Below are 22365 nucleotides of genomic sequence, written 5' to 3'. Positions count from 1 at the left end.
ATACATTTCTCTGTCTCTTCATCTGTCTGTCTTTCTGTGTCTATTTCTGTGTGTTAAGAAAGTAAGCTGTGTCTTCTGCTCTTGAAAGTAGTTACTTCATGAAGGAAAGGTCCTGGAGCATCATGACATGCTGTTTCCTCTGTTCACCAGAAACTGGCACTTCAGGAGAGTATGCTATGCTTGTTGCTTATGCTCCACTGTTGTGTACATGACACTTTTTGTTTCAGTGCAGTCATCTGCACTAACTCTGCCCGTTGTGGACTGTTTTTGCTCTCTGTCATGTTGGTGGGACCCAGGCAGTCTAGTTCTGAGGAGTTTAGTGGTGGCCCCTGGGGATCTTGGGAGTGGAGCAGTGATGTTACTAAAATTCATGTTGGGCCATCACTCATATGTCAGATCCCCTGAAGCACTGCAGTGCCTGGGAATTGCTTGCTGAGGTGGCTGGTGGTGTGAGGGTAGGGATTACATGTCATGATGGCTGGGTCTGGCTGGGCCTGATGCACAATAGTGGCTGGGGACACATGGCTTGGGGTGTCCTGGTGGTTGAGTGCAGCATGAAGGTTGGGCCTGATGTATTAGCTGGGTGTGGTGTGGCAGCTGGGTGAAATGTGCAGTGACAGCAGTTCACCTTGTGGCTAGGCATGACATACAGTGGTGGCCATGACCTAAATTTTATTTTAAAATACAAATCTTAAAAAACTCTAGAGTTTAAATCCATGAGTACCTCACTTTTCTCTGTTGAGGTAGTGTACAGAGATGAATGTGAAAGAATGTGTGTAAAAAGAGGAAAGATGAGGAGTGCCTGGATGGCTCAGTTGCTTAAGCATCTGATTTCAGCTCAGGTCATGATCTCACAGTTCATAGAATCAAGCCCCACATTGGGCTCTGTGCTGACAGTGTGGAGCCTGCTTGTGATTCTCTCTCTCCCTCCGTCTCTCTGCCTGTCTGTCTCTCTCTCAAAATAAATAAACATTAAAATAACAAAGGTGAAAGATGAGATAATTCCCATTGCCATGTCTGCCTAGGTTACCATCTGAATATTGTATTTTGTATGCATATTTTTGCTGACAGTTAAAACCATGGAGATGCCACTTGCTTCTTTATTTTGCAAGACGATTAATTTCAGTAGAAGTGACTGCATGTTATTTCACATGTGGGCAATTATACACATTGATTAGTTTAGCAATTAGTGTCCAGACAACTACAAAGTTGAAAGCATTCATATTTTTTTAAGAGTCATTGGACTGATTATTGTTCTGAATCAGCAACACGTTGAGGGTAAAAAATTAGTAAGTTGGACAAGTTAGTTTCCATCACCCTTTCAACTTGTACATTGTGATTCTAGGATAAATTGTTTCAAACATACTTGTTCTCATTTCTCTCTTAACAGAAGCAGTTCCTTCTGTAGAAATGGAAAGGGCCAATGAGAGTTCCCTGATGAGTTTCATCCTTCTAGGCTTCTCAGACAACCCTCGCCTGGAGTCTGCACTCTTTGTATTAGTCCTTTTTTTCTATATCCTGACGCTTGTGGGGAACTTTGCCATCATCATTATATCATACGTGGATCCTCTCCTCCACACCCCCATGTACTTCTTCCTCAGCAACCTCTCCCTACTGGACCTCTGCTTCACTACCAGTCTTGCACCTCAGACTTTAGTCAACCTGAGAGGTCCAGAGAAGACTATCACCTATGGTGGTTGTGTGGTACAACTCTATATTTCTCTAGCGCTGGGTTCCACTGAGTGTATCCTCTTGGCTGTAATGGCTTTGGATCGCTACATTGCTGTCTGCAAACCCCTCCACTATGTGGCTGTCATGAATCAACAGCTATGCCAACAGCTGGCATCCCTCTCCTGGCTCAGTGGTTTGAGCAATTCCCTGATCCATGCTACTTTTACCTTGCAATTGCCTCTCTGTGGCAACCATAGACTCAATCATTTTATTTGTGAAGTACCAGCTCTCCTCAAATTGGCTTGTGTGGACACTACTGTCAATGAGTTGGTGCTTTTTGTGGTTAGTATCCTGTTTCTCCTAATTCCCCCAGCACTCATTCTTATCTCCTATGGCTTCATAAGTCAAGCTGTGCTGAGGATAAAGTCAGCAGAGGCAAGACACAAAGCCTTCAGCACCTGTTCCTCCCACCTTACAGTGGTGATCATTTTCTATGGCACCATAATCTACATGTACCTACAACCAGGTAACAGTTATGCTCAGGACCAAGGCAAGTTTATCTCCCTCTTCTACACCATGGTGACCCCAACCTTAAATCCTATTATCTATACTTTAAGAAACAAAGATATGAAAGTGGCTCTGAAAACACTTCTGTCAAAAAATTGTGTTCCCTATGACTGTGATGTGCAAGGAAGCATTTACCAAGATATGTAGTCAGTCAGCTTCTAAATTAGTCAAACCATGTTTCCCAATTTCACATCAGTGAAATTTATGTTTACTTAATATAATAAGGGAGATTTTCTTCTCTTATGTGTAACTAAGCAAAATATATGTTTATTTAAGTTCAGAGATTAAACCATGGGAAATAGAGTGGTATATGGGTATAAATTGTAATCTTCACCACAAAGTCTATATTTTATTTCTGACACTTATTCTCAGGGATTCCATATATGTAAGTAATTAAATATTTACCAATTGTCTAGGTAATGAATCTTTTTAATTTTCATTTGTGATGAATTATTTAGTATTTAAACACCTTAAATTTACCTTATAATGTTCCTTCATTAAAGCTTCAAATTGGAAATTAAGCTCTTTATACATGTACTTCCCCTACTGAAGTAGAAAACTAAGTCTTCATACTGTCAATTTATTGAAGAGTAGGATATCATATTAACTGTTTTTTTACATATTCTCATTTAACAATAACTATCAAGAAAGACTAAAAGAAACAAAATATAATAAACATATGTTTTTTCTTTTTTATTTTACCCAAAAAGATGTTACCTGTCCCTCACTCCCATTTCAAAGCTAGATTTAATTTCAGAAATAAATACCTGTGCCTTCTCACTAGATGACATTGTTCTTGACATGGGTTGTAAACACAAAATCACAAAATTTTTTGCAGTTTTTGCACTCATTTATTTATATTTTCTTGGTTAAATGTGGATATTCAGATTCTAAAATATATAGTTATTTTTATTTTGAGTGTAACTGAAAAACAAAAGTCAATACTGGGAAACCAGTCCTTCCACAAAAACCCGATGTTAGAAGATGGCAAGGTAGAAAGACCTTAAACTCAAATCCTTCATAGACACAGCAAATGTACACCAACTGATAGTGCAAATCTTCCTAAAAAGAACTGAGAGCTGACTGAACAGCTTCTACTCAACAAGGTAGATCTCATAGAGAATGACAAAAGAGACAGAGATACAGTAACAAAGGAAACCCCCACCCCTGATGCTGAAAACTGTCATGGGCAGGAATAGTGAGAGAATGTGAGCAGATTCATCCATCCTGGGCACAGAAAAAAGCTGTGGTTTAAAGGAGCAACTAGATAGAAAGGAAAGGGCTCTTATAGCCCTGCCTAAAGGTGGGGGAGGTGCTGGAAATCTCTGTTAATTAGAGAGGTTGGCAAATGTCATAGTTTATGATTCCTCTCTACCCTGATCGCGCAGATAGGAGCAGGGTCTGGGCACCCTACCCTGTCTGTTGCCCCAGCAATCACTGGGCCCCTATTTCACACCAGCCTGAAATTCCCCAAGACTCACAAAAGTCATGGTGTGAAACAGAAACTAGAATGTAAGTTACCCAGCCCATAAGCTCTGCCTACAGTGGGGGAGCCCCTGGAACTCTCCGTGGGTCAGAGAGGTTGGCAAGCACAACGGTATGTGTTCCCCTTCCATCCTGATAAAAGAGGGCTGCAAGGTTGGGTTCCATAGGGGGCCTGCTGCCTTGGTAATTCCCAGGCCACTAACCTATACGAGCTGAGATGCCCTGTTATGTAGAAAAAAAGCTACAGCTTAAAAGAGCAGCTAGAATATAGGCTACTGAAGTTCAGGAGCAGACAAGCATGACCATTGCCACTGCTCCACTGTCCCCTCAGCCTCTGACCCACCTTCTGACCCTGCACCTGTTGGTGATGAGTGGCCCCAGCAGCATGTTATAGCCCTGCCACCAGCCCAACCCTGGCATGTTCATCACCTTGTGGGGGATGGACAGCACCATCAGGGCAGACCTAATCGCTGCTGTGGTCTTCCTCTGGATCTTCCTCCTCCTCCTCATGCTACACTTCTATTGGCACAAGGGCATGATCCACACCAAGGCCAAGGGCAAGGAGTTTGCCTAAAGCACAGATCCAGCCCTGCAGGAAAATCACTCCCTCCAAGGCAAAGGTGACAGCAGCAGAAAGGAGTACTTTATCTGAGGTGCACCAAACCTCACTTCTCCCAATGCTTCCTTGAATTCCATGAGAGAAGATACACCCTCACCCCCAACATCACCCTGTTACCTGTACCACCAGGCAAACCATGAGAGCACCCACCTCCTTCCAAGGTATGTACCTGGTCTGGGAACGCCAGATGCCATCCTGGAGGAAGAGAGTAAAGAAGGAGGAACTGACACAGGAGAGGCATCTCTCAGGTACCCTAGCATTCAGCTATGGCTACCATGGAGGCCTGCCTTTGATCTGCCAGAGGGAGAAACTCTAGGTCCTCCTGGGCAGTGAAGTTTGTCATCAGCATGGTGTGAAAGTCCTTGCTGGGTGGTGGGCTTAAGGGCTATGAAAGCAAGGAGGTGACTCAACTGTAAGCTGACTGAGGATAATGGCATCAAATGTCATTCCTTTACATTTAAGGGGAACATCAGGTGACACAGCTAAAAGGCACCTTTCTCTCTCATTGATCCAGCTCTAAATGGTTAAAAATAAATTTGAAATGTAACCAAAAATTCACAAATACATAAATAAACAAGCAACTAGAATATAAAAGAGCTAGCCCTAAAATTGTGCCAGATGATGATAGCTATGGGAACATTATCTGGGTCTACAAACACCATGGTTTACATTCTCCCATGATTTTCATAGTGTGGATGGGAACAAGGTCTGTGTTCCCTGGCCGGCAACCCCCTAGTGAGCTATGGACTCCTAACTCACACAAACCCCAGCTGAGCCAACAAGGTGGCCTTGTATGGTGCACACCTAGATATGCTGGGTTAGCACTCACTACAACTCTAGTCATTTTGCCAAAGTGACATAGGTAGAAAGCACCATGGAACACTCTAGACCTGCACCACTTTGCTTTAGATGACTTGCTAGGGCATCTCTACCACAGAGCACTTTGAGACTTCCTGGCTCATTCCTGCTTTAGCTCCAGCTGCCCCACCAGGGTGCCGTCTGCCTGGAGCACTCTAGGAAGTGCTGGTCCATGTCTGCCTCAGCTGCAGCCATACTGCCACGGTAGCCTTTTGTGCTGAGCACCTTGTCTTGCACCCACTTCAGCTTCACCTAACCTGCCAGGCTGTGTAGAGAGTCCTGACACCCCACAGCATGCATCCACTGTGACTTCAGGTGTTCTGCAAGGAGACTTTGCATGGAGAACCCTGGTAATGTTTAGCCCATGCCTACTTCAGGTCTGCCCATCACTCCAGAGTATCTCCAGAAAGAGTTATATGGGGTCCCCCAGCCCACATCACCCACAACTCCACCCACACAGTCAGTCATCACACACAGCCTAAACAGGGGATGACCAAATACAAAATTATTCCTACAAGTTTAGGAGAAGTAGTTGTTGGGCCTAATACATAGAAGCGCAAATAGAAAATTAAGAAAATCCAGGAGATAGAGGAATATGCTTCGCAAACAAGAACAACAAAAAAACCTCATAAAAGTAATAAAACAGATATAGCAATATAACTGATGAAGAGATAAAGTATTTATCATAAGATGCTCACCAGTCGAAAGAGAAGAGTGGAAAAACTCAGTGAAAATTTCAAAAAGATAAAAAAAGTTAAAAAATCAATCAGAATTGGAGAATACAATAATAGAAATGAAAAATACATTGGAGGGTAATAATAGATTAGCAGATACAGAAAAATGGATTGGTGAAGTGGAAGACAGAGTAATGGAAAGTATCCAAACTGAACAGCAAAAATAAAAATAAAATTTAAAAATGAAGATAACTTAAGGGATCTCTTGGAAAACGTAAAGTGAATAATAATTTTCATTTTAGGGGTTTCATAAAGATAAAACTTCTTTGAAGAAATAATAGCTAAAAAGTTCTCTAAGCTATGGAAGGAAATAGACATCCAACTCCAAAGACCACCGAGTTTTCCAAGGAAAATGAACCCAAGGAGGTCCACACTATAACACATATTTAAAATGTCAAAGATTAAAGATGAAGATAATTTTATGAGGAAAAACAACATAAAAGCAAATACTTATGTATGAAGTGTTAAAAGGATAGGAGCCTTTTACATAGACTAAAAGGCTATGAGCTAATTTTTCTTTACTAAAAACTTTGCAGGCCAGCAAGGAGTGGAAAGATATACTCAAAACACTAAAAGAAAAAAAATGCAACCAATATACTCTACCTACCAATATTATCTTTCAGAATTGAAAAAGAGATACACAGCTTCAAAGATAAAAGTTAAAGTAGTTCATCACCACTGAACTGGCTTTAGGAGTAATGTTAAAGGGAATTTTTAAGTAGACAAGTAAAGGCCATAATTAGAAATAAGACAATTGTGAATGAAATGATGTAAAATATGACAACATATACACAAAACATGGAAGGGGTAGTAAAAATGTTATTTTAGGATGCGTTAGAATTTAAATGGCCATCACCTTAATATAGACTATTAAATTATTTGGATGTTGTATATGAATCTTATGGTAACCACAAACACAAAACCTATAATACATTCACACGAAAATAAACATAAAGATAGCCAAAAATAACATTACAGAAAGTAAATAACCACAAAAAAGACAGCAAGAGACAAAAGGGTCAGAGAACCAAAAACAACAGGAAAACAATTAACAAAATGACAACAAGTATATACCTATCATTAGTTTAAAAGCAAATGGTCTAGATGCTCCAATAAAAAAGACATAAAGTAGTGGAATGGATAAAAACAAAACAAAACGTAAACCAAGACACATTTATATACTTTCTGCAAGATTTACTTCAACCTAAACACATATATGGACTGATAGTGAAGGGATGTAAAAAGAATTCCATACAAATTGAAGTAAAAAAAAAAAAAGAAGAAGAAAAGGAAAGAAAAGAAAAGTTAAGATAGCAACGCTTAGACAAAAATAGATGTGAGAGCAAAGACTGTAACAACTCTTTTTTTATGGTACCTTGAAGTTGGCAGGCTATTTTAAGATGAAGCTGAACATATCTTTCCCAGATATTAACTTCCAGAAATTCATTGAAGTGGATGATGAGTGCAAGCTCAGTACTTTTTATGAGAAGCATATGGTCACAGAAGTTGCTGCTGATGTTCTGAGTGAAGAATGAAAAGATTAGGTGGTCTGAATAAGTGGTGGCAATGACAAACAAGGTTCCCCATGGAGCAGAGTGTCTTTAGCTGTGGCTATGACCACCTGCTGCTGAGTAAGGGGCATTCCTGTTACAGATAAGGAAGACTGGAGAAAAAAAGTGCAAATACATTTGGAGTTACATTGTAGATGACAACCTCAGTATTCTCATCTTGGTCATTGTAAACAAAAGGAGGAGGATATTTCTGTACTCGCTGATACTATTGTGCCTTGTCACATGGGCCTATAAGAGTTAGCAGAATCTGCAAAGTTTTCAATATCTCTAAAGAAGATGATGTCCACCAGTATGTTGTGAGAAAGCCCATAAACAAAGATGGTAAGAAACCTAGAACAAAAGTGCCCAAGGTTCCATGTCTTATTACTATACATGTCCTCCAACACAAACATTGGCATATTGGTCTGAAGAAATGGGGTACGAAGAAAAATAGGGAAGAGGCTATAGAATATGGTAAACTTTTGGCCAAGAGAATGAAGGAAACAAAAGAAAAGCACCTGGAACAGAATGACAAAAGAAAGAAGCTGTCCTCTCTGAAGGCTTCTACATCTAAGTCTGAGTGTAGTCAAAAATGAGATTTTCTAGCAAAGGTGGAGACATTATGATTCTGGTCTTCAAGCTATATTACAAAGCTGTAGCCATAAGACAGTATGATACTGGCACAAAAACAGACACATAGATCAATGAAACAGAATAGAAAACCCAAAAACTGACCCACAACTCTATGGCCAACTAATTTTCAACAAAGCAGGAAAGAATATCCAATGGAAAAAAAAGACAGTCTCTTTAACAAATGGTGCTGGGAAAACTGGACAACAAAATTCAAAAAAAATGAGAGATCTAAATGTGATAAAGAAAGCAATCAAAATACTAGAGGAAAACACAGGCAGTAACTTCTTTGACCTCAGCCACAACAGTTAATTACTAGACATATCTCCTGAAGTGAGGGAAAAAATAAAAGCAAAAATGAACTATTGGGGCTTCATCAAGATAAAAAAACGTCTGCACAATGACGAAAACAATCAACAAAACTAAAAGGCATCCTGTGGAATGTGGGAAGGTATTTGCAAAAGTCATATCAATAAAGGGTTAGTATCCAAAATCTATAAAGAACTAATCAAATGAAACACCCAAAAGACAAAAATCCAGTTAATAATGGTCAGAAGACATGAATAGACATTTTTCCAAAGAAAACACTCAGATAGCAAACAGACACATGAAAAGATGTTCAACATCACTCATTATCAGAGAAATACAAATCAAAACCACAATGAGATAACACCTTACAACTGTCAGAATGGCTACAATTAACTCAGGAAGCAAAAGGTGTTGATGAGGATCCAGAGAAAGGAGAACACTTTTGCACAGTTGGTAGGAATGTAAACTAGTGCAGCCAGTCTGGAAAACAGTATGGAAGTTCTTCAAGAAATTAAAAATAGAACTACCTTATGAACCAGTATTTGGACTACTAAGTATTTAACCAAAGAATACAAAACTACTGATTCAAAGAAGCACATGTACCCCGATGTTTATAACAACATTATCAACAATAGTCAAACTATGGAAAGAGCCTAAATGTCCACTGACTGATGAATGAATAAAGAATATGTCACACACACACACACACACACACACACACACACAGGAATATTACGTTGCCATCAAAAAGATGAAATCTTATCCTTTGCAATGACATTGATGGAAGTAGAATATATTATGCTAAGCAACATAGTGAGTCAGAGAAAGACAGTTACCATATAATTTCATTCATATTTGGAATTTAAGAAATGAAAAGGTGAACATATGGGAGGGTGAAAAGAGGGAATGGGAAACAAACCATAAGAGACACTTTTTTAATATTTAGCTATTTATTTTGAAAGAGAGAGAGGGTGCAAGTGGAGAAGAGGCAGAGAGAGAGGGAGAGAGAATCTCAAGCAGACTCCAAGCTGTCAGTGCAGAGCCCAACCTGAGGCTTGATTTCCATGAGCCATGAAATCATGACATGAGTCAAAGTCAAGAGTTGGACACAATCAACTGAGACATCCAGGTGCCCCTAAGAGACTTCATGAAGGTTGATGAGGGAAGGGGTGGGTAATGGAGTAGATGGGTGATGGGTATTAAGGAGGGCACTTGTTACGATGAGCACTAGGTGTTGTATGTAATTGATGAATCACTGAATTATACTCCTGAAACCAATATTGCGATGTATGTTAACTAATTATAACTAAATTAAAATTTGGAAAAAAAGGATTTTCTAAGAGTAACAAATAAACAAGATTGGACACACACACACACACACACACACACACACACACACAAAGACCGTAACAAGACACAAAGTACATTACAAAACTATAAAGAGAACAATCTAATAAGAGGGTATACTAATTGCAAATATTTATGAAACCAGCATGGGAGAACCTAAACACCTAAAGCAATTATTAATAGACATAAAGGAAGAAATAGACAATAATACCATAATAGCAGGGGACATTTATTTTTATTTATTTTTTTTTACTTGAGAGAGAGAGAGCATGAACAAGGGAGAGGGGCCAAGGGAGAGAGAGAGAGAGAGAATATCCCAACCAGGCTTCATTCTCAGTACAGAGCCCAACATGGGGCTTGATCCTATGACCCTGGAATCATGGCTTGAGACAAAATCCAGAGTTGGAGGCTCAACCAGCTGAACCAACCAAGTGCCCCTATAGTATGGACTTTAACTCCCCATTTAAATCAATAGAAAGATCTCTCAAATAGAAAATCAACAAAGCAACCATGATTTTGAATGACACTTTGGACCAGATGAAGCCAACAGATACATTCAGAACATCCTATGGCAAAACAACAGAAACAAATTCTTTTCAAGTGCACATAGAATATTATCTAGGATAGATCAAATGTTAGTCCACAAAGCTCAATAAATTGAAGAAGATTGAAATTAGACACAGTGTGGCTTCAAAGACTTCAGTATTGGAGTTAAATGGAGGAATAGTAGGGAGACCCTATGCTTATTTCATCCCTCAACACAGCAAGATAAATGTCAAATCATTCTGAACACCCAGTAAATCAATATGAGGACTGAGAGAACATACTACACATCTACATGGAGAAAAATGGCCACATAATGGAAGGTAGGAGCTGTGTAGAGTTGATTTGGGGGAGAAAAATTGCAGTTGCTGTAGAGGAGAGGGGGCCCTCATCATGAAGAAAGGGGAGAGAGAGAGAAAGACATAAAGAGAGAAAGCAGTATTCAAGGGATTGGGCAAGAAATTCTTTTTTCCCAAAACCATTGACTAGGAAAAGGAGAGGTGATGCTTATTGCAAGTTTTTACAAGCAGTGGAGCTAAATGTCTGAAGTATTAGATGTCCACAACATTACAATGTTGTGCCTGGTGGGCTTAGTGGTGCCCCTGTGGGAAAAGAGAGCAAAGACCTGGGAGCAAACAGCGTGGTCTGAGGATCTCTTGGGTCATATGAGGAGAAATAGTTCCCCTTCTTGGAGTGCACTTGGGAGAGGTGGCACTTCCTCTCAGGGGACAAGAGACAGTGGGCACCAATGAGTGATCCCATTATTTAGCATAACAGTAGAGGCATCTGCTGAAAGCAGCTAACCTGGAAGCCAGCTTTTGGATGTGCTTTACCATAAACTCCAAACCCTTGCTCAGTCGTGCAACTGCTTTTCAGCAACAAACAGACACCAGCCACAGTGTGATGAGAACCTCTCCCAGAGGATCAGCATGGGTCTGTGCTGTGCCTTGTCCTTAAAATTTGGACTTTTTGAAATCCAGCCATGGGCCCGAGATAAAACACAGGAGCACTATGCTTCCAGGCAGGCAGAAGCTCAGTCACAGATAGAATGAAAGCAGGGTTCTGATAGAAGCCTGGGACACAAAAAAGGAGATGGTTTGCTCTTCTGTGAAGCTTTCTGAATACTGGTGGGTACAAACTCCCTTATCCAGGGATTAGAGAGGGGAGCTATGCCATTTTACCCCTGCCCACCAGCACAGACTTCAGTGAACAACACTGTGATGCTAGTGGAGGCTGGAGCCATTCACAGCAAACCCGACCTCACTGCACCCTGAAGGTTCATCTTTACTAGGGCCAGTCAGCCTGAGAACCAATGCAACAGGCCCCTCAACCAGAAGACCAGCACAAACCCCCTGCACATTCCAAGTCTACTGTTCATAGAGTACTGCAAAGCTTCAGCTCATGGAAATAAGATCAGCCTTTTTTAAACAAGCGGACCAAAAGACACTGAGTTAAAATGCTACACACTGAACAAGGTTAAAAAAAATCCTACTAAATAATTAATGGGTGGGGGTGCCTGGGTGGCTCAGTCAGTTAGGTGTCCCAAGATCTCACATCTTGTGGGTTTGAGCCCCACATCAGACACTGTGCTGACAGCTCAGAGCCTGGAGCCTGTTTCAGATTCTGTGTTTCTATCTCTCTCTGCTCCTCCCCTGCTGATGGTCTGTCTCTCTGTTTCTCAAAAATAAATAAACTTTTAAAAAATTAAAGAATTTCTAATAAATTAGGTCAACTAGGAAGTAAAAGGAAAAAAAAATAGAAAAGTACATGGAAAAGACAATAAAAATGAAAATAAGACAGTTCAAAACCTTTGGGATGCAGCAAAGGCAGTCTTAATAAGGAAGTTTATAGCAATATAGGCTCACCTGAACAAGCAAGAAAAATCTCAAATACACACCCAAACTTATACCTAAAGTATCTAGAAAAAGAAAAAAAAATAGAACATAAAGCTAGCAGAAGGAGAATAATAAAGATTAAAGCGGAAATAAATGATATAGAAACAAAAAAAATACAACAGATGAATGACACCAGCAGATGGTTCTTTGGAAAAAGTTAATAAAATTGATCTTTTAGCCAGACTTATCAAAAAAGAAAGAGAAAGGATGCAAATAAATGAAATCACAAATGAGAGAGAAAAAATAACACACAATAACACAGAAATACAATTATAAGAGAATATTATGAAAACTCTATGTCAAAAAATAGGCAACCTGGAAGACATGGATAAATTCCTAGAAACATACAAACTACCAAAACTGAAACAGGAAAATTGGAAAACGTGAGCAAAGCAATGGCTAGCAAAAAAACAAAACAAAACAAAACAAAAAAATTGAATCAGTAATAAAAAATCCCCCAATAAGCAAAAGTCCAGGGCCAGATGGTTTCACATGTCAATTACACTAAACATTTAAATAGTGTGAATACCTACCTTTCTCTAAATATCTAAAAAAAAAATAAGAAATGGAAGGAAAACTTCCAAATTCATTCCATGAGGCCAAAATCAGCCTGATAACAAAAACCAGATAAAGACTAATGAAAAAGAAAACTACAGGCCAGAATCCCTGACGAATATGGATGCAAAAATTCTCAATAAAATACTAGCAAGTCAAATTCAACAGTACTTTAAAAGAATCACTCATCATGATCAAGTCGGATTAATTATTAAGCTGAAAATACATTACAATTTTCACAAATCAGTCAACGTGATACACCATATTAATAAAACAAAGGATAAGAACCATTTGATCCTTTTAGTACATGCAGAAAAAGCATTTGACAAAGTGCAACATCCATCCATGATAAAAACTCCCAACAAAGTGGGGTTAGAGTGAACATATCTCCTGAGGCAAGGGAAACAGAAGCGAAAATGAACTGTTAGGACGTCATCAAGATAAAAAAAAAAAACTTATAGACAACAAAGGCAACAATTAACAAAACTAAAAGTCACACTTCAGAATGGGAAAAGATATTTGCACATGATATATCTGATAAAGGGTTAGTATCAAAAATATACAAATAACTTATAAAACTCAACACCCAAAAACCAAATAATCCAATGAAAAAAAATAGAAGTCATGAAAAGATATTTTTCCAAGGAGACAAACAAATGACTAACAGACACATTAAAAGATGTGCAACATCACTTATTAGCAGGGAAATACAAATAAAAAATACTGTGACGTATCCCCTCACACCAATCAGAGTGGCTAAAATTAACAACACAGGAAACAACAGATGTTGGCAAAGATGCAGAGAAATGGGAACCCTCTTACCCTGTGTGTGGGAATGCAAACTGGTGCAGCCACTCTGGAAAGCAGTATGAAGATTCCTCAAAAACTTAAAAATAGAACTATCCTATACACCAGCAATTGTACTACTAAGTATTTACCCAAAGGATACAAAAATGCTGATTCAAAGGGATATATTCACCCCTGTGCTAATAGAAGGATTATCAACAACAGCCATATTATAAAGGAGCCAAAACGTCTTATATATGTTTTATATATATAAATGTTTTATATATTTAAATGTTATAACTTCACTCATATGTGGAATTTAAGAAACAAAACAAACAAGGGAAAAAGAAACAGATGAAAAAAAAAACCCAACAAAACAGACTGTTAAATGTACACCACAGACTGGTTGTTGACAGAAGGAAGCTGGATGAGGGATTGTGTCATACTTATCCACAGAAACTTGGCAGGCCAGAAAGGAGTGCCAGATATATTCAATGTAATGAATCAGAAAAATATGCAGCCAAAAATCCTTTATCCAGCAAGCTGCCACTTAAAATAGAAGGAGAGATATAGAATTTCCCAAACAGAAACTAAAGGAGTTTGGGACCACTAAACCCGCTCTTCAAGAAACTTTAAGGGGGTATCTTTAAAGGGAGAAAAGATTAAACAAAACAAAAAAGACCAAAAGCAACAAACACTAGAAAGGACGAGAGAACATCATCAGATACACCAACTCTACAAGCAACACAATGGCACTAAGTTAATATCTTTCAGTACTTTAAATGTAAATGGACTAGCTGCTCTAATCAAAAGACATAGGGCAGGGGCACCTGGGTGACTCAGTTGGTTAAGCATCTGACTTTAGCTTGGATCATGATCTCACAGTTCCTGAGTTTGAGCCCCTCCTCGGCCTCTGTCCTAACAGATAAAAGCCTGGAACCTACTTCGGATTTTGTCTCCCTCTCTCTGCCCCTCCCCCTGCTTGTGCTTTGTCTCTCTCTCTCTCTCTCTCTCTCTCTCTCAAAAATAAAATAACTAAATAACTAACTAAATAAACAAAATAAAAAAATAAAGTCTTGCCATTTGCAACAATGGATGGAACTAGAGTGTATCGTGCTAAGCAAAATAAGTCAGTAAGAGAAAGACAAATATCGTGTGATTTCACTAATATGTGAAATTTAAGAAGCAAAGCAGATGAACATAAGGGAAGGTAAGCAAAAATAAGATAAAAACAGAGAGGAAGACAAAACATAAGAGACACTTAAATACAGACAACAAACTGAGGGTTGATGGTGGGGCTGGGGGTGGGGTGTTGGGCTAAAGTATAATGGACATTAAAGAGGGAATTTTTGAGCACTGTGTGTCATATGTCATATGTAAGTGATGAATCACTAAATTCTATTCCTGAAATCATTATTACACTGTATGTTAACTAACTTGGATTTAAATTAAAAAAAAAACAGTAAAAACCCAGACTTTTAAGTGTAGACCACGAACTGGTTGTTGCCAGAAGGAAGCTGGGTGGAGGATGAGTAAAATAGGTCTAGGGAAATAAAAGTACACTTAACATGATGTCCCTGAGTGATGTATAGAATTGTTGAATCATTATATTATACACTTGAAACTAATATAACACTGTATGTTATGTTACTCATACTAAAATTTAAAAAAAAACATTGATTCAAGTTACATCTGAAGAGAGTTCTCTGTGCCTCTTGGATTTCAATGCCTTTTTTCCTGCCCCAGATCAGGGAAGTTCTCAGCTATGATATGTTCAAGTGCACCTTCAGCCCCTTCTCTTTCTCTTCCTCTTATGGAATTCCTATGATATGGATATTGTTCCATTTGATTGCATCACTGAGGTCTCTAATTCTCCCCTCATACCCCTGGATTTTTTTTTATCTCTCTTTTTCTCAGCTTCCTCTTTTTCCATAATTTTATCTTCTAATTCACCTATTCTCTCCTCTTCTTCTTCAATCCGTGCTGTGGCCACCTCTATTTTATTTTGCACCTCATTTATACCATTCTTTAGTTCCTCATGACTATTTCTTAGTCCCTTGATCTGTGTAGCAATAGAATCTTCTGTCCTCTATGCTTTTTTTCAAGCCCAGCGATTAATTTTATGACTATTATCCTAAATTCTTGCTCCATTATATTGCATAAATTGTTTTTGATCAATTCGTTAGCTGTCGCTACTTCCTGGAGTTTCTTTTGAGGGTAATTATTCCCTTTTGGCCTTTTTGGGTAGTTCCTGCAGTAGCTCCAAACTGCAGGGCACTTCCCCTGTGCTGTCTGGAGTAACTTATGTTGGTGGGCAGGGACTCAGTCAGACCCGATATCTGTCCCCAGCCCACTGCTGGGGCCACAGTCAGACTAGTGTGTACCTTATCTTCCTCTCTCCCAGGGGCAGGACTCACTGTGGAGTGGTGTGGTCCCTGTCTGGGGTACTTGCACACTGCCAGGCTTGTGGTGCTGCTTCAATGGGATCTGGCATATTAGCTGGGGTGGATCTGCAAAGTGCACAGGGGCAGGAGAGGTAGGCTTAGCTCCCTTTGCTGTTGGGGGTCCCATGCAGTAGGGGCCCTGAGGCACCAGAAGGGAGGAAGACCTGTGGGAGGGATGGATCCATAGAAGAACAACATTGGACGTTTGCGAAGTGCAAGCAAGTTCCGTGAGGGGAACTGGGTCCCTTTGGAATTTTGGCTGGGGGATAGGAGAGGGAGATGGAGCTTTCCAGGGCTTTTGTTCCCCCCACCCCCAAGCTGAGCTCTCTCTTCTGGGGCTCAACACCTCTCCCTCCAGGGGTCAACTAGCCCTCCTCACTCTGCAAGAGCAGAGCTATTGACTTTTAACATTTCAGATGTTAATTACCGCTGGCTGTCAGACCTCACAGTCTGGCTCCCCTGCTTTTGCAAGCCAGACTTCAGGGGCTCTGCCTTGCCAGGCGGCTGCCCCTCCACCACCTATTTATCTTTAGTTACATGACAGTTGTATTTTATTTTTTTCTCCTATAAGATAACATGCATTACTTCTATGCTTTTGGAACAAGGTTATGCTTTCATAACTTCTCAATATTTGAGAAACAGCATCTGGTGAGGTATTTGCACTACAAAACATAAAGTGACTGGAGAACAAGGGTTACTTATTATAACCTCCCCCACCTCCCAAACAACTACTCACAGAAGGGTTTGGTGCTTTGTGTTCTGACAAATTGGGTACTATGTATCTGAGTAATATATATTTATGTATAAATAAAGAGGCATAGCTGAATAAAATCTTTTTAGAGATGAAAAAATTCAGAATGTAAATCACAATCTTTGTAAGAGTGTTCCTTGAATACAAAATTAGGAAATGACATATACTCCAAGAAAACAACTATATAGCTAACAGAGGTAGAAATAAATAACTGATATATAAATAAATGATAGGATTATCCAACATTAAGTAGTTAAATTAGGGTAATTATGGAAAGAATTGGAGTGAAAGAATTGGATGAAAAGAAATGCTACATTTCATCATTGAAATTTGAAAGGTTTGTGGAAAACTATGCTGTATCTTTAAAAAATCATTGCCATATCTAAGGTCAGAATAGTCTTTCTGCTATATTAGCTTCTGAGAGGTTTTTAGTTTTTAGTTGTCTATTTGCATACAGATCTATAATCCACATCAAGTTAATTTTGATGAAAGGTATAAGATCTGTGTATAGATTCAATCATATTTAATGTAATTTTCCAGCTATTCTAGCTCCATTTGCTTAAAAAATAATCAATGATAAATATTATTGGTTATACTCTTTTGTCAACGTTTATTTAACCACATTTATATGGATTTATTTCTCATTTCTCTATTTTGTTCCTTTGAGTTCTTTATCTATTATTTTGATAATACATTATTTTCATATATATCTCATCTGCACTTCCATGTTCATTACAGTATTATTGATATTAGTTACATTCCAGTATTATTTATAAAAGTCAAGAAGTAGAAGCAACTTAAATGTACCTCAATGGATGAATGGATAAACCAGGTGTGGTCTATATCTATATCTATATCTATGTCCATGTATATCTATTATCTATATCTATATTTATAAAATGTGATGTTTATGTTACTAATTTTAGTAAGGAAAGAGAATTATGACATATGCTGCAACATGTATGAAGCTTGAGGACATTATGCTAAGTGACTTTAACCATTCACAAAAAGACAAATACTGTATTATTCTACTTAGATGAAGTATATAAAGTGGTCAAAGTCTTAGAAAAAAAATTAAATAGTGGTTTCCAGACCCTGGGGAGAGAGGAAAAGTAGAGCGGTTCAATGACATAACAATTAAAATTTGCAAGATGATAAAATTCTAAGTATCTGTTGCAAAACCAATGTTCTTATAGTTATCACTACTGTTATATAAAATGAAAAACAACAACAAAAAAAACTAAGATGGTAAATTTTACTTTATATTTTTATGACAATAAAAACAATTTGAGTGTATCACCATATTAACTTTTAAATTCAGTCATAGTCATCTTGAATATATGTTGGAGATATATTTGTTTCTTAAATGTCCTGTAGTTGTGTGATTTCATAAAATAGGATTTCATGACATATTTCCTAAATCCTTAAAATAACTTCATATGATATGAAACAAATAGGCTAATACAATTTTTTACAACTGTGGGGACTAAGTGACTCCCTGGGGAACAGTATGCAGATATAATACTTAAAAAAGGTATTTATTAATCTTAACTTTGTATTACACATCACTGAAGCTAATCTCAAATGCGATTTTACATTTCTATATGTATATATGTTTTACATATAAGTAAATGTATACATACTTATGTTTGTATTTCTGAGTGTTGAATTATAACATTAATTTAATAGTCTCTTATTTTATGTGAATAATCACTGTCATTTGTAAAAGTGTTTATGATTGTGTATATATACTCGTAAAATTGATGGCTCCATATAGACTTTATATAACAGGAAGAGTCTGTGGTTCTATCATGAATGAATTCTTATGTTATACTAAGAAGACACCCTGTCTAGTGCCATGGGACTTAATGAATAATGGAACTGAAATAGTTGACATAAAGGAAAGGATGGAGGGACGATCTAAAAATTCCACAAATGTGAATGAAAAATTTCATAAATGACCACTCCAGGAAAACCTCCAAATTACTATTTTTTCACTTTCTAAAATGCTCTGTGATGTTTGGATTAGGATTTAATGTGCAATGCTTACATGTATGGTTGAGTAGTTTTCCTCTAGATTTGCTTATTTATTATCACCTTTTAGAATCCTTTATTTTTCTTCCAAAGAATTAAAGATGAGTTAATAACTGTTCTCCTCAAATTACACTAAACAACAGAAAAGGAAGGATAGCTTCCAAGTATTTACTATGAGGCCATTATCCTGTTATCAAAACCAAAACACTATTAAAAAAGAAAACTATAGCCCAATAACTCTGCTAAACATATATGCAAAAAGCCTGAAGAAAATATTAGCAAACCACAACCAAAAATACATTCAAATAATCATTCACTACAATCAAGTAAAATTTTTTCTGGAGATAAAAGTATGGTCCACTATCCCCAAATCAATCAATGTGATACACAACAATAAAAAAAAAAAAGAGATAAAAATCATATGATCATCTCAATAGAAGCAGTAAAAGCATTGGCAGGATTCAACGTCCATTTATTATAAAAACTCTCAACAAAGTGAGTTCAGAGGAAACATACTTCAACATGGTAGAGGCCATGTGTGACAACCCCAGAATTAACATTATACGCAGTGGTGGAAAACTAAGTTTTTTTTTTCACCTAAAATGAAGAGCAAGACAATGATATCCACTCTTGCCACTTTTATCCAACATGGTACTGGAAGTCCTAGCCACAGCAATCAGACAAGAAAGAGAAATAGGAGACATCGTATTGGTAAAGAAGAAGTTAAACTGTAATTATATGCAAATAATATAATACTAAATATAGAAAACCATAAGCACTTTACAAAAAAACTATGAAAATTCATAAATTAATTCCATAAGGTTGCAAGATACAAAATTAATATACACAATGCAGTTGCATTTCTATACACTAATAATGAAGTAGCAAAAAGATAAATTAAGTAAATGTTCCATTTACTATTGCACCAAACAGAGTAAAATACCTAGGAATAAACTTAACCAAAGAAGTGAAAGACCTGTACTCTTAAAACTGTAAAACATTAGTGAAAGAGTGGAAGAAAACACAAACAAATGGAAAGACATACAATGCTCATGGATTGGAACACTTAATATTGTTAAAATGCTCATAATGTTCCAAGCAATCAGCAGATTCAATGCAATCCCTAAAACACTAACAGAACTTTTTCACATAAACAGAACAAATAATTTTAAAATTTGTATGGAACCAGAAAAAAACCTCAAGTAACCAAAGCAATCTTGAGGGGGTTAAAAAAAAATCTGGAGGTATCACAATCTCAGATTTCAAGATATACTACACAGCTATAGGAATCAAAACTATATCGTACTGGCACATAAATGGACACGTAGATCAATTAAACAGAAGAGACCCCAGATAAACCCATGCTTGTATGGTCAATTAATGTATGGCAAAGAAGGCAAAAATACACAATAAGGAGAAGGCAGTCTCTTCAAAAAACGGTGGTGACCCTCCCAAGTTTCTCCTTCTCCATAAGGTAAGGTCCCCCTCCTTTGTTGGACTAGACAGTTATTTATACCCTAGCTTGCTTGGCCCAAACAGTAGTTCTCTGCTATTCCCAAATGAACCCATTTTTGCTGGTAAAAAAAAAAATGGTGCTGGAAGAACTGGGCAGCTATATGAAAAAAATAAAAAGGAAAAGGACTGCTTTCTTCAACCTTTCACAGAAATAAACTAGAAATGGATTAAAGACCGAAATTGAACACCAAAAACCAAAAGATCCTGAAAAAATACATAGGCAGTAATCTTGGGCAATGGTGTTAGCAACATTTTTCAAGATACATATCCTGAGGCAAGAGAACAAAAACAAAAAGGAACTATTAGGATTACACCAAAGTAGAGAGAAAGAAAGGAAGAAAGAAAGAAGAAGAAAGAAGGAAAGAAAGACAGAAAGACAGAAAGAAAGAAAGAAAGAAAAGAGAGAGAGAAAGAAAAAAGATTTTCCATGGTGAAAGAAACCATAAACAAAACAAAAAGACAACCTACTGAATGAGAGAAGATATTTGCAAATGATATATCAATAAGGGGTTGATATCAAAAAAAACTATAAAGAAGTTTTAAAACTCAGCTCCTCAAAAAGAACAATCTGATTAACAATGAGCAGAAGACCTGAATAGCAATTTTTTCAAAGAAACCATACAGATGACCAACAAATACATGAAAAGATACTCAACATCAGTAATTATCAGGAAAATGTAAGTTAAAACAACAGGGTACCACCTTCTTTCTATCTATCAAAATGGCTAGTATCAAAAAGACAAGAAAGAACAAGTGCTGGGCAGATATGAAGATAAAGGAACCCTTATGCACTGTTGGTGGAAATGTAAATTGAAGCAGCCACTGAAAACAGTATAGAGTTTCCTCAAATATTAAAAAAGGAGATACAATATGATTTATTATTTCCACTATAGGGTGTTTGCCCCCCCCAAAATAAAAACACTGATTTGAAAAACCATATGCACCCCATATACATAATTTTCGATAGCCAAGGTATGGAAGGGACCTTAGTGTTCTTTGATAGAAGAATGGATAAAGAAGTTATTATATATACATTTGAATATATATAAAAATATATATGTATACATATATAAATCAATATATGTATATATATGTATATATACGTATATGTGAATACATATATATAAATATTCTAAGATGAGCTGGAGAAAAGAATATGCAGAAGTTCCCCTACAACTGTTCAAGCTCCTGGAAGACTAATAATTAATTATCTGTTTTATTATGCCCAGATACAGGTTAATGATAAGTCCACCATAATGTAGTATCTGGGAAAGTATGCAGTTACAACCCATCCAGGAAGAAATTGGTTGCCTTGTGTTTCGGCTTGCTCATTCTGTGCTGAGATTATGGGGATAGCTGTGGGAGGAAGTTGCAGTTCTTTTTAAAATTTCGTCTTAGCCTCTTAGTTTAATGTGGCACTTGGGGCTTGCCAATTTAGGACCCCATTGACTGTCAAGGATAGCCAATTTTGGAGTCAGTTGCTCAGGTGATAGCCATAAAAGTTGGAGCGCTATATGTGTGGACAAGCTCCTCTCAGGAAGAAGCTGAGATTTGGTTCTATCAGTATAGCAAGCCAGGAGTAAAAGGTCAGAGAAATTCCCACAGGTTTCTCAGGCTTCAGTAGTAGTCACCCCTACACCAGATACAGGTAGTTGAGCAGCACCTGAGAATGTATGTACAGTAAAACTCTTTCCAAGGAGAAACAGGGAGCTAGGCTTTTTGTTTGTTTGTTTGTTTGTTTGTTGTTTTCTGTGCTGATCCAATGGAAATAGTCACAGGAAGTGCTTACATGTCTGTTAACAATGTAATCTTTGGGAACTCACAAATATTCAGTCTTACTGGCTTTCAAAGCTTGGTGTTTCAGGAACTTATCTATTAGTTGGCAGCTATAAAAGTTGGTCTTCTCATTGTTTGGAAAGCTTTTTTCAGGGAGAAGCTGGGGACTTGGTTTTATCCCTGGAGGAGGGTCAGGGAGAAGGCATGAGAAAGGCCTATGAGAGCTTTCCTGGTCCTAGCAGAATTGCACTCTGTCAAGATTCAAGATAATTAGAACCTAACCGGCAGGCAGTGGT

At 37.7% G+C, this 22365-nt stretch overlaps 1 protein-coding gene and 1 pseudogene across 1 annotated transcript; both read left to right on the top strand.

The window, feature by feature from the left end:
• The first annotated feature begins 1410 nt into the window (after positions 1 to 1410).
• On the top strand, positions 1411 to 2385 carry LOC122479130 (olfactory receptor 2G3). Its single transcript, XM_043573178.1, has one exon. It carries the CDS (start codon positions 1411 to 1413, stop codon positions 2383 to 2385), a length of 975 nt encoding a protein of 324 aa, XP_043429113.1.
• Positions 2386 to 7334: 4949 nt separating this feature from the next.
• LOC122470726 lies at positions 7335 to 8080 on the top strand (annotated as a pseudogene).
• The last annotated feature ends 14285 nt before the right edge of the window (positions 8081 to 22365 follow it).

This window comes from Prionailurus bengalensis, chromosome A1 (genome assembly GCF_016509475.1).
Source record: "Prionailurus bengalensis isolate Pbe53 chromosome A1, Fcat_Pben_1.1_paternal_pri, whole genome shotgun sequence".
NCBI lineage: Eukaryota > Metazoa > Chordata > Mammalia > Carnivora > Felidae > Prionailurus > Prionailurus bengalensis.
Note: the sequence above shows the minus strand (reverse complement) of the source record. Positions and strands in the feature narration are given on the sequence as shown.

Excerpts from the sequence above, each read along its gene's own strand:
- LOC122479130 (XM_043573178.1), top strand. The coding sequence starts at position 1,411 with ATGGAAAGGGCCAATGAGAGTTCCCTGATGAGTTTCATCCTTCTAGGC.